Source organism: Octodon degus, unplaced genomic scaffold, assembly GCF_000260255.1.
Source record: "Octodon degus isolate 3935 unplaced genomic scaffold, OctDeg1.0 scaffold00197, whole genome shotgun sequence".
In the NCBI taxonomy this organism is placed as follows: Eukaryota; Metazoa; Chordata; class Mammalia; order Rodentia; family Octodontidae; genus Octodon; species Octodon degus.
The window spans coordinates 2,708,545-2,721,748 of record NW_004524773.1 but is presented as its reverse complement, the minus strand read 5'-3'; the positions used below and the strand labels follow the sequence as shown (position 1 = coordinate 2,721,748).

General features: G+C 42.1%; 1 protein-coding gene across 1 annotated transcript in view; it reads left to right on the top strand.

The window, feature by feature from the left end:
• Znf226 (zinc finger protein 226) overlaps window positions 1-13,204 on the top strand; it is a 38,141-nt gene that overhangs the window by 17,674 nt on the left and 7,263 nt on the right. Inside the window, exons 7-9 of the mRNA XM_004644328.2 lie at window positions 7,721-7,782; window positions 10,155-10,281; window positions 11,556-11,648. Of these exons, the coding sequence (XP_004644385.2) occupies window positions 7,721-7,782; window positions 10,155-10,281; window positions 11,556-11,648 (282 nt within the window). The remainder of the gene's footprint in view (window positions 1-7,720; window positions 7,783-10,154; window positions 10,282-11,555; window positions 11,649-13,204) is intronic.

Below are 13,204 nucleotides of genomic sequence, written 5' to 3'. Positions count from 1 at the left end.
TGTGAAATGGTGACTTAAGCAACCCCTGCTCAACTCATCCCAAAGTTCTACACTCCCAGAAGGCAGCTGGTATTTAGTGTCAGCCACATTGTACAAATAGCACTGTAAGTAAGTTACCAAGGAACTGTGAAAATCTTCCCCGAATCCAGACATCAGTGACAGGCTCACCATATTTCTAAGGCCATTTGTGCTGCTACACCAGAATATCACAGACTGGGTAATTTATAAACAATAGGAATGCATTTAGTGCTGTTCTGGAGGCTGGTGAGTCCAGCATGAAGGGCCTGGTATGTCTGGTGAGAGCTGCTTCCAGCTTCCGTGATGGTGTTGCCTCATCCTTCGGGGGGGGGGGGGCAGTGTTCTCATGACATAAAGGAGGAAATACAAGAATAATTACGTTTCAGCTTGGATTTTGGTGGGGACACCATCATTCAAACCATAGCTGCAAGCAGGCATGAGATTAGCAGTCTCTTTAGTCCCTGATACAGGAAAGGAAAAAAAAAATTAGTCTCTGGCCTATCCTCTCTGTACACCTGCATAAGAAATCCAGGACCTATATTCTGTCCTTTTATAACCAGATATATCAGTCTATCCTTCAAGGTATCTTGTAATAAAACATGGTACATTAAACCAAAATGCTTCATTGAATCCACTAATAAGATTACAAATACAGTTTATGTACAATCTTCTGCTGATGTTAGTGCTCGGATTGATCACATAATAGCTGTGAACCTGAGAGTTACATGAGTTGTTGTTTTTCAGTCAAGAAAGCTGTCTCATTTGTAGTGTTCTTCAGTTTATGTTTCCCAAAGCACTGGGCCTCTAACCTCGGCTTCCATTCGTGCTCAAGGTTAGTTCTCTCGCTGTATACCTGGTACTCTTCATCTTTTCTGGTACCCTTCAGTTTCAGCTCAACTTGTCACCATCTATGGACTTGAATTCCTTGTTCATTTTTGGCCCCTAAGGACTTCTTCTCAGCTACTTTTGAACACTTTACAGGAGAAAAGGTTGTTACCTTTTATTGATATTTGAAATGATTCATGATGTTGTGAAACAGTCATCTAATCCTAGCAGCCTTTCATCTGCCCCCAAAGAAACACTGCATGTGCGCAGCCATCCCTCATGAGCGGTTCTACCTTCTAGCCTCTGCGGAGGACTCATCCATTTGTCTCTATAGATTTCCCTATTGCGCATATTTAATATAAATGGAGTCATTTCCCAAACAGTGTGCTATGTCTGCCTTTTTCACTTAACATCATGTCTTTGGAGTTCACCAATGTTGTCACATGAATCAGTGCTTCAGTTTTGTTTTTCTAATTGCCAAATAATGGATTGTATGCATATATTACAATTTGTTTATCCATTCAATATGTGAACATTGGATTTTTCCTTTTTTTTTTTTTTTTTACTTTTATGACTAATACTACTATGGCCATTATCTGCATACCTTGTGTGCATATATTTCAGTTCTCATGAGTATATACTTGGGAATGGAAGATGGTCTGGAAGACAGTTATGTTCAGAGTATAGAGTACAGTTTGGGTGATGTCAGTTTAGTGTTAGCAGTCTCTGTCTTGGGAGTGGAAACACTTAAGACTGGGGCTAAGGAGGAAAGTTACAGAATGAGCCTAGAACACTTTGTTCTGCCAGCAAGTAGGGAAGAATGGTGGAACGTGTAAAAGGACACGAAGTCCAGCTTAAGAGACTCCCACTGGCCAACACTGAATAATTTTACTGTCCAATAATGATCATAATGGAATATGAAGGTCTTTTCTTCAGTGGCTCCCCAACAGCCCTGAATAAATCTACTTAGATTATAAGGCAGCCTCAACTTTTGCACCAATCTTCTTAATTTTTTTGTCAGGGTCCTATTTGCAGTACCATCCAATGGTTGGGATAGACTTCAAAAAATCTTATTAATATTGATGTACTATCTGTCATTTTGCACAGGAACTCATCTGAGAGGAACTACATGAAGCAGATTTGAATGATTGTTTATAAAGGGAATGGAAATGCCATGGAAAAAAGAAAATAAACATTTTAAATTATGTTACCATATTTTACCATACTATGCCCAGAATTTGGATTTACTTCAAGGGTAAAGAAACTCTTCTCTGTGTGCCATATGTTGTCTTAAGCCAGGGTTAGTTCCTTGAGAGGGTTTTCCGCAACAAATATAGAACATTAAAAAATTTATAGATACCATATGTTTGTATTTACTGATCCATTGCCTTATAATTTACAGCATTGCAGATGCAGCCAGCCAAATCAGAACTATGATGCCTAGGGGAAATATGATTTTCCCCATACAATACAATATGTATTAGTAACATACAATATAAATGGAGAACTAGTATACAATAATATTTAAGTCATAACCAATTAATATGTGGTTATTTTGAATATATATATATTTATTTATTTTTATTTTTTTTGGCAGAACCTGGGATTGAACTCAGGCCCTTGCGCTGCCAGGCAAGTGCTTAGTCTACTGAGCCATCTCCCTGATCCCTATGTGGAGATCTGATTGCAAACATTTTGTCCTAAATAGCATAAAGACAAATGAATTTTTAACAGCATGGGATAAACTATTAATATTTTCACTTTTTGTGAATAATTGCATCCTGTGTTTAGGCTTTTAAAATGATATTCCTACTAGTAATAGGTGACTTACTAAATGTTTATGTGCAAAATGACATATCTGAAATTTGTTTTAATATACTAAACAAACTTGAAAAGGGGCTGGAACTTATAAGTAGAGAAATGCAAAATATATGCAAGGTGTACTAATTGGAAAGGAAAGGGCTCCTCTGTTGCATTCTGGGACATGTGGTCCGAAGTCTGTGCAGGCTCACACACTTGGGCTATATAAGGCCCCACTGAATTCTGGGAAATGAAGCCCTGGACTCCCCGTGTCCCAGATGCTTCCCGCTCCAGGAAGACAATTCTGGGAGCCAGTCTGGGAAATGTAGTCTGGGGAACTCTTCGTAGCTGTAGGTGCTTCCGCTCCAGGAGGAATGCGTAGTAGTAGCCATCTTTTCCACGGTTTGAGTAATTTAGAGGGTCAGCTGGAACCTCTTCAGTTTCTCCCAAATGCCTGTGGGACCAAGTTAACAGTGTTTGGTTTGGGGAGAAAAAAAGAGGAGCAGCAAAGAGCGGAGGTTTTAGGGACAAGGCTGCTGTGGCGCTCCCCGAGGCGGGCTGCTTGGGGTGGGCGCATCGGGTGAGGGCGGACCTGGGCTGAGGGTCCCCACGAGCTGCCTCCGCCCCAGGGAGACAGTCCTGCCAGCTTCCTGCAGTAGCTCAGGGGCGGCTTAGTTAATCCGTTTGCCATTGTTTGCTGTCCTGAAAAGAGGGAAGGAGGAAGAACTAAGTTATACCTTGCTAACGGAATCTGAAGGAAAAAGAATCCAAAAGGTTTTAAACTACCTAGTATATGGATTGTTAGACACTAGTGTCATTTTCCAAGAAATGCCTATTTCGCGGTGAGCTTCTGTAAGCCCAGGAAACTGAACTGTCCCTACCCTTACTTTTTTAGCAGGGAGAGGGTTGCTGAATCAGGGGACGTGACAGTAATTTATCGGAGATAAGAGACACAGACTAGGAATTTGACAACTTTCGTTCCTTCCCAACACCTGATTTCTCAAAAAGCAGCGCACGGAAGAAGAGGAGGCCTGTGTGGGTAAGAGTCCTACGTGAGTGAAACTTTTCTTTTTCCACCAGGATTCACATAAATCGGAGAACGGGTGGATCATGGTCCAGGGCCTGGGAAGTGATTAAGCAATAGTTGCTGAATTTCAGCCTAAGGGTCTTGGGCCAATGAAGCCCTTCGCAGGGGGCTCAGGTAAGTTGCTACTCTACAGATGAGTAGACAAGACAGGAGGAAACAGCGTATTTGCTCATGGTCACACAAGTTGTAGGTGGCAGAACTGGTGTTGGTGAAGCTAGGCAGTCTGGAGTCCAGACCTGAGTTCATAATCTCCATTATAGTCTCCTTGAACCCTAATCAACTGGTGTACTGTCAGGTGAAAACAGGTTTGGACCTCATAATGTGGATCTTGAAAGCGTGGTTTTGTCTACTCTATGTTTAAAAAGATTTCTGAACTATTTTTTTAAAGTAATATTTATATCATGGAAGTAATATTTAATCGTGGAAATTTCAAGAAATACAGAAACATATGAGGAAAAAATTGAATTATCATAACCTTAGGAAATAAATACAACAGGAGTGCGTTTCTGTCCAAGTATTCTTGTGTATGCGTCTGTGTAGTGGAGGCTGTCTTCTTTGGGATGGATAACACCCTGCTGTGCTTCTCAAGTTGTGATCCGTAAATCAGAAGTGTTGCATCACCTAAGTAAAAGTGTGTGTCCTTGAGCACCACGCAAGACCTTCTCATGTAGGATTTCTGTGTCTGGAACCCAAGGAGATGCATTTCAACAAGATTCCAAGGTTGATTGCTGTGCAGACAGAAGTTTGAGAAACTTAGAATAGGATCTTAATCTAGAAACTCGGCCCTAAACTATTGACGGTCCTTGATGTCATAAGATGGCCACACTAGACTTCTTTGTCTTTTCCACAAACTGTCAATTTGGACAAAATGAGGATGTGAGTAGAAGGCGACCTGGCAAGTCTATGTGACGTCTGTTGATGTCATACAGATATGTTTCTCTCAGACTGTGGAAGTAGATTCATTGTCCTTTCTTGTACTAGAAGACCTATCTTTTGTTTTGTTTCTTCTTTGTAGGCAGAATCTCGCTATGTAGTACAGGTTGGCCTTAACCTCACAGTGATCCTCCTACCTCAGCCTCCCAAGTGCTGGGTTTACTGATTACTGGTATGTGCCACCATGCCTGGCCTAGAGAACTTATTGAAGTGGGAAGAGTTGGTTACTAGTTATTGGTAGTGTTAAATATTGTTAATCTCCATCAATATTTATAGAAATACAGATATGAAACAAAAGCCTAAGGTCCCAAGGGAGCAGAGAGCAATAGAGAGAGCCCAGGGAGAGCCGTCTCTCACTTATAGATTCCTGACAAGCTAGGATTCAAGGCTACAGACAACAGCTTCTCCTGCAGGCGCCCTGTCCTTTGATCCCTTGCTTGGGATGTTATCGGCTAGCATTTGTGTGGACCTAGTGTTAGGCAAATGGTGGAAGTGAGTAGAGATGGTAGTTTGTGTTCACTTAAGTAATTATGCACATTCCTTAGCCAGCCTTTAGCCCTCAATAAATATGAGATGCTTCTGAGACTCTGGGCTCGCTTGGAGAGAGACTAATCTCAGTGAGACCTCTGAAGCTACATTCATCAGGTCTTCTCGTCGTTTCTATTGGCACCAACTCATAACATACAACAAATATTACTACTATTACTGTTACTACTATGAGAATTGCCTGCTTTTTTCTAACTTTCTACTTTTTTCATGTAATTCTACAGTTGTAGGAAACTTGCCAGAGTAGTATAAAGAAACCTCATGTAGCCCTGCTCAGATTTACCAGTTGTGTTGGCCCGTGTGTTCTGTCAGTGACCATCTGCTGAATAATCCCAGGTATGTACCTACACCTAGAGACGTTTAAATTTGTTCTAGCTTGCTGCAGCAGTGAAGCCCCTCGTCCCTACAGAGAATCAGGTATGGGGGGTCCTGGGAAGAGGCAATTAGAGTGGTTTAGCTTCTGTTACCCGGTTTGAGAAGAATTTTAGGCAGTGGGTGTTTGTTCTGCACTGGATGCTATCAGAAGAAATTTGATACCTGAATTTTGTGATAAATTTTATGGAGAAGATGGAAGAAGTAAGGTGAGGTAAGAGTTATAGCTGGAACTAAACCCATGTTCGCCAGGAGAGATCCTCACTGGGTTGGTTTTGTCATTGTAGAATGTGTCTTTACATTACAGGCTCCTCGTTTCTCTTTGCTGTGATCACTGAGTGTCCTTGCCTGGTTTTAGTTGATCATCAGAAAACACCAATGTCTGACTCTACCTGCTTTTTTTTTTTTTTTTTTTTTTTAAGACGGCATACGAGATGTTGCGGCGTGACTGGAGTTCAGACGTGTGCTCTTCCTTTCTTATAGCTTTCCGTGTGTGTGGGGGGAGCTTTGTGTGTGTGTGGTTATGGAAGCATTTGATAGCGAGCTGTAGACACAGTTAAAATGAAATTACAGTAGGCCCTCTCTATTTAGCTGTTCTAAAAAACGGATTCACTGTTTTGTGGGTTTTCAAAAAGATAATGTAAATTATTTATTGTGAATTTTTTGCTATATCACAAGATTTTGCAGTACCCTACAGTGTACGTATATTGTTGAAATTACATAGGTTTATGAGTTTAGAAAATGATTAAGAACATTATAAGTTTTTTAAAAGTGTGGGAAAAGATTATAAGAGTGTGGGAAGGGTTATAAAGCCTTAAAATATATATAAATACTAAAATAAATACAACATTGGTGGGCCAGGGAAATAGCTCAGTAGAATAAGTGCTTGCCTGGCAAGCGCAGGGTCCTGAGTTCAATCCCCAGCACCACAAAAAAAAAAAAAAAAAAAAAAAAAAAACCAAAACAACAACAAAAATACAACACTGCTAGTTCACTGATTTTCACTTATTGTGGGGTGTCTGGAATGTAACCTCTGTGATAAGTGAGGGGCCACTGTCATTACACTGATAGCCTGCTGTAATCTAATCCACAGCCTGTATTTGTTTGCTCAGCTTTCCCCACGGTCCTTGAGAGATTTTTCCCAAGTGTGAGAGACCGTACTCGTTCTATGCATTGAACTTAGTGTGTGTTCCGTTAATCACTCTCATCTAGAATGATTCCTCTGGTTGTTTTTCCTTTTTGCTTTTGATACTTTTGTGAAGTAACAGGAAATTTTTTATACATGTCTTTAATATTCATGATTAACTTCAAGCTGCGCATGATCAGAGCAGGGGTGGCACAGAAGTGGTGGGGTGTCATTTGAGAAGCTGAATGGCACTTTGTATATTTGTTTTCCTGGAGGTCTCAACTTTGTTCTTTTTTAAAAAATTTATTGAATACAGGGTCTCACTACACAGTTCAGACTCATAGTAATCCTCCTCTCTTAGCCTCCCCAGCTTTGGGATTATAGGCATGTGTCACCACACCCAGTTTTGGGGCTAGCATGGGGTGCTTGGGGCTCCAGAGCCTGCGCAGCATGCAATACCTGGGAACAAACTCAGGTCCTTGCACTTGTCAGACAGGCACTTAGACCCCTGAGCTATCTCAGCCCTAAATACCACATTTTTAAGGATCATTTCAAACTAGATTATCACCTATTCATTGTAGCTATTACTGAAAGAAATGCTGACCGTGTTCTAAGAGATTTGTATTGTCCCTCCCGCAAGCTGACAGAACTCAGGCAAAGACATGGTACTAATTTTCCCAAGGTGGCACTGCTAGGGAGTAGCCCTGCTGCCTGCCATCTTAGCCCATACGTGCCAGTTTTAGAGCCCACTCCTGCCTGTACTGTCGCAGTGTATACGGGATCCAGAGTGAGAATCATCACTGTACAAGTCCAGGCATACTGGTGTTGAGGCCACCCGGTGTGTTTGTATGGGTTGCTCTGTGCCAGCCACCAAAAGCGGTAGGGATCCCTGATGACAGTGTGGTGCGCCGATGCATTTCGGAAGAGCCAGGTCCCTTCACTCATTCACAGGAGGGGCTGCTGGGTCAGTGCTATGCTTGCCCAGGGTTCAGTGCCTTTCTCTCTCTTTGTAGCTCTGCTGCCATACGGCTCTGTGCCTTCCCAGGAGGAAGAATTGAAAATGAACGCGTTGAAGGTAAGTGGAACTTGCCTTTCTCCCTATTAATATGCCGCTGTAATACTCAGAGATAGGAGTCAGTGCATTTGAGAGCCTGGAGAGTGTGCCCAGTCCTCATGTGGCCCCTTTTAAGTTGTGACTTTTTTTTTGGTGGAACCGGGGATTGAACTCAGGCCCTTGCGCTTGCCAGGGAAGCGCTTCTTCCACTGAGCCATCTCCCCGGCCCCAGTTGTGACTGGTTTTGATTTTGGTTTTATTTTATTTTTTATGGTACAAATGAGAGTAGAAAAACAATGGATGTGAAAACAATCTATGCTTACAAACTGGCTGCTTTTTTATTTCTATAATCTGCATCATATCTATTCATTTTTTTTGTTTCATTTTTTGCTCGTTTGTCTTTTTGAGACAGTCTCACTATGCAGTTCAGGCTGGACTTGAGCTCACTTTGTAGCCGAGGCTGATCTCAAACTCACAATGATCCTCCTGCCTCAGCCTCCTGAGTGCTCATATGTTTTTATTTTATTTTATTTTATTTTATTTTATTTTATTTTTTGTATTTTAGGGAAAGGTCTACAGGATGTTCAGGGTCTCACTATTAGATCAGACTTGTAGTGATCCACCTGTGTCCAGTCTCCCAAGAGCTGGGATTACAGGCAGACAGATGGGGCCAGCACGGCAGACCCGGGGATCGAACCGCTGGCCCCTGCACCTGTTTGCAGGCGCTTTAATCCACTGAGCCATTTGGCCAGCCTTCATATGTTTTTATTTATAACATAATTACAGTTTATTTTTCTTTTTTGTGGTGCTCCTTTGAACCCTTGGCCTCAGGCATGCTTAGCAGGCAAGCACTCTACCACAGCTGTATCCCCAGCCCCTTCGATGCAATGGAATTTGTATTTTCTTCAATATTGTATACCACTCATTTTTCATTGCTGTGTCCTATTTCTATCAAATTTGTATACCCAGCTTTTAAACTGTTCTGTCTAGATATGTGGTTAGGATTTTTTCTGTTTTAAGAACACTACACTGACAGTTTTCCTGCATTCAGCTTTTTCTGAAAGAATCATTTTTGAAAGATACTGACTTGTGTATCTTTAATATATTAAGTATCCAGAATTGAAAAGAAATGTTTTATATTTGATACCTTGAATTTTTTTATAGAATTTTTTTTTTTTTTTTTTTTCAGAACCAGGGATTGAACTCAGGCCCTTGTGCTTGCCAGGCAAGCACTTATTCTACTGAGCTATCTCCCTGGCCCCTCATAAAATATTCAAATATGGCACAGAGCATCAAATTCAACTGTTGCTTCCAGTAGAAAACATTGTTAAGATGTTTTTGTGCCAGTAAGATAGCTCATCGGCTTAAGTACCTGCCTGTCAAGTGCAAGGGCCTGAGTTTAATTCCTTGCACCACACACACTCACAGAGATGCTTTTGTACCAGAAGAGCCAGATTCTGAGTTCCCTGGCCCAAGTCTTACCCTGTGAATATTTTCCTCACAGGTCTGTTTTTCCCTTTGTGTATACGTAGAGTTTGGCATTGAGCTGTGCCCCTGCCTCCCGCTTACCTGCCCTCCTGCTTACCCTTTCCTATCTCGAGACAGGTTACCTCCAAGTTCCCCAGGCTGGGCTCAAACTCGCCACGCTTCTGCCTCAGCCTGCCAGCGTGGTGGGATTGTAGGCCTGCATCACCATGTCTAGCTCCTTTGTATTTTTTTAAAATCAAATTCATATGTGACCTTAGCGTAAAACATGTCCTGGTGCTACGTAGACTTGCCAAGCACGTACGCTGTGTCACTCCACTTGTGTCGTGGAGCAGCAGGATGATGCATACATACTTGGTTTCATCTTCACTATAAACAAAGAAAGGGGATTGTGCAAAGTGAGGGACTCACTCACGCCCACACAGAAACTAAGGAACCACGGTGTTGTGTTGTAGTGAAAGATGGAGATGGGCAGGAACGGCCTGTTGCTTGGAAGTCTGGCATGTCTTTTTGGCTTGTTTGAACATACTGCGCTGCTCCTCACTTGGCGCCTCCCCAGGTGGAAGGCAGGTGCTGTCAGACACTGTTGCAACTAAATTGGTCAATCTGGAAAATAAGTGATACCAATTAAAATGTGAACTTATTTTAGTTCAGGGTGCTGCAGTTAGATGTCTAAGGAGTTTACATATTGAAGCGCTCTTTAGGAGCATGCCATGTTTTCTGATTGCAGTTTTGGGAAGGCAGAGGGAAATTCCTGTGTGGCATCAGGAGTTGGAAGGAGAAGCAGCAGAAAAATCTACAAATGGCTGAGTCCAGAGTAACTTCCCACGCCTTCTCCCTGCCCTCGCACTGCCACCCCTCTTCCAGCGGACATTGTTACATTGAGGTTGTGTGCGTGTTTGTTGTAGGAGGCAGTGACCTTCAGGGACGTGGCTGTGGTCTTCAGCGAGGAGGAGCTGGGGCTGCTGGACTCGGCCCAGAGGAAGCTGTACCGAGAGGTGATGCTGGAGAACTTCAGGAACCTGCTCTCCGTGGGTGAGGACAACCTCCCTCTGGAGTATCTTTGTGACCTTGGAGTTTTAAAGCTGTGGAGTTCTTTTTTTTTTTTTTTTTCTTTGTCTTTTTCAGATAAGGTCTCACTATGTAATTCAGGCTGGTGTTGCACTCACTTTGTAGCTCAGACTGGCCTTAAACTCCTAGCAGTTCTGCCTCAACTTGCTAACTGCTGGGGTTACAGTGCTATGTCACATGCCCAGGTTGGGGCTCTTGAAGTGACACCATCTTTGTTAATTCCTGTGGAATGCAGAAGCAGGATGCCCTGCTCTTTGTGATCAGGATAGTTCAAGTCTTTTTCAAGTATATTTTGTAAAAACAAACAAACAAAAAAAAAAACCCTGAATGGATGGTATACTGCTATTTCTTGTCCATGCTTTTTCACATTTTGCTCCTGTCCCGTTAGTGAATTATAAAACCAGTCGATTATTGAATCCTACCATCAATTTTCCTGTCTTACATGCTGGGCAAGTCTCTTGCCACTCAGCTGCATACCCAGGCTTCTATGAACAATCTCTAATGAAAATATAGGTGCTGCTTGGGAGGAACGATACATAGGGCATTGAACACTGCCCAGATGGGGCTGGCGAGATAGCTTGGCAGTATAAGCACCTGCCTGGTAAGCACAAGGATCTGGGTTTGATCCACAGATGCGCCATGCAGTCCTGACACCAGATGTGGTGGTGCACACCTGTAATCCCCGTGCTGGGGAGGCTGAGGCAGGAGGATCACTACTAGTCTGAGCTGCATAGTGAGACCTTGTATCAAATAAATAAATATTACCAAAAAACCCTGACCAAATGGCTGAATAATGTGTGAGAGCCAGTGGGAAGAGAATTGATGAAAATAGACATTAGTTAAAAATGGACCATTCAAATATTTTTTTACTTTTTAAAAATGTATTTAGTACAAGGTCTGCAGGTTTTAATATGTAGATTGGACTCGTGGTGATTCTACTGTTTTCAGTCTCCCAAGCACTGGGATTACAGGCGTGTGCCACCATGCCCCAGTCTCAGTCGCTGGCTCAGCATGCCCCAGGGGCAGGGCCGGCATGGCATACCAAGGTCAAACTTTTTAAAAAATAATATAAATTATATACATGTGTCAGTCATGAAATAAATGCTATTCAGTGGGTCATGGGTTTGAGAGAAAGTTTTAAAAAAGTTTTCACTGTCTTTGATATGCAGTTGGAACTCAGATTTTTAATAATTGTTCTAGTATGTTTGTTTTAAATTTCTATAACTGCGTGTTCACAGAGCATCAGCTCTTCCAACGAGACAGTTCATGTACAGAAAGAGAAGAGAAGCTTTGGAGGATGAAGGCAGAAACCCAAAAAGCGAGAATGTTAGGTAAGAACCAAGCAGTTCTGACTCCTCGCAGGTCACTGTCCACCAGCTTTGCTCATGACCCTTGCTGTCACTTGTCCAGATCGCCAATTCTTCTGGATTAGTGCAGCGGCCTCGTTACCAGTTGTCCTGCCCCTGTGGTAGCCAGAGTGATCGTTCAGCCTTAGGTTAGAGGGTGTTATGCCCCTGCCCATGATTCTGTTGTGCTTACTTTACTGAGAGTAAAACCTCTGCCCCCAAAGTGAGTAAGAGGCCCGTGTGGTCTGGTCTTCACCCTCCACTTCCTCTTCTCTGTCCTTGCCCTCGAGTTCCCTCTTTCCAACCACATTGTCCTTCCTGCAGCTTCTCAGACCGGCCCCGGTCACTTCTGCCCCAGAGCCCTTCATGTGTTCTGTCGGCCTGGAATACACATGCTGCTAATCCTGCCCCTTTTCGTTCCTTCAGGTCTGCTCAGATTTTTGTTTCGTTGTGTTTATTTTTCTGGTATTGAGGACTGAACCTAGGGCCTTGTGCATGTTAGGCAAGTGCTTCACCACTGAGCTGCATCCCCAGACCCCGGGCTCATTTTTAATATCATGAGAGTCCTTTTCTGATCACCGTACAGTCCTCCCATTACTCTGTGCCGTGTGTTACTTTGTGTCTGAGCATTGATTGTCACCTCACTAGGGGACTGCAGTCTTCAGGAGTGTCACACTTCTGCCTCCTGTTTCGCAGCTGCTTCCTCCATTTTTAGAACAGTCACAATACGTGACAGGGTGAATAGTAGGTGGACAAATGAATGCGCTGCTGGACGTGCAAAGCTGGCTTCCATGGAGACAGCTAATAGGTACACACAGCAGGGTAAATGAAAGATTTTGTGAAATATTTTTTGTCTTCAGATGAATTCCTCAAGCACAAGGTCCTGAGTTCGATCCCTGGTTCTGCAAAAAAAACAAAAAATGAATTCCTAATCTAATTCTAATTTCTAGGAGTGTGTGTGTGTGTGTGTGTGTGTGTGTTTGCTTGCTTATCTGCTCAAGTTGATCCACAGCTTAGGGAACCTATAGTATTGTAATTAAGTAACCAAGCAGAGTAACTCCTTTCTCAGTGACTTTATTTCAAAATATTCATTTGAAGAGAAAATGCTTTATATCTGTGTAGGTATTTGTGCATACAGGGAAATAAAATTCGACTTCCTTATCTCTAATATCAGAGAAGAAAAAGTCTCAGAAAGTAGCTAATTGTGAATTAGTCTTTCCCTTAAAATATTTGCCCAGCTCCATCCCATGTGCTTCTTCCAAAGCCCATATCTACTACAGAAATAGATCTTTCTTTTTTTATTATTTTTTTTATTTTTTATTTTTAAAGAGTTACTTTATTTTTATTTTTTTTGACATCAGTTATTTTATTTTAAAGAAAAAAAAACCAACAATGGTACAAAATCTCAAAACAAGATTTTAGGAGAGTAACAATGGTTAGTACATTGTGTATTGTTACTGCCAAAGTAGTTTCTCATATTACAAGATATAGGCCAGAAATAATAAATAAACAACACAAGTACAAACCTCTTTTTTTTTAAA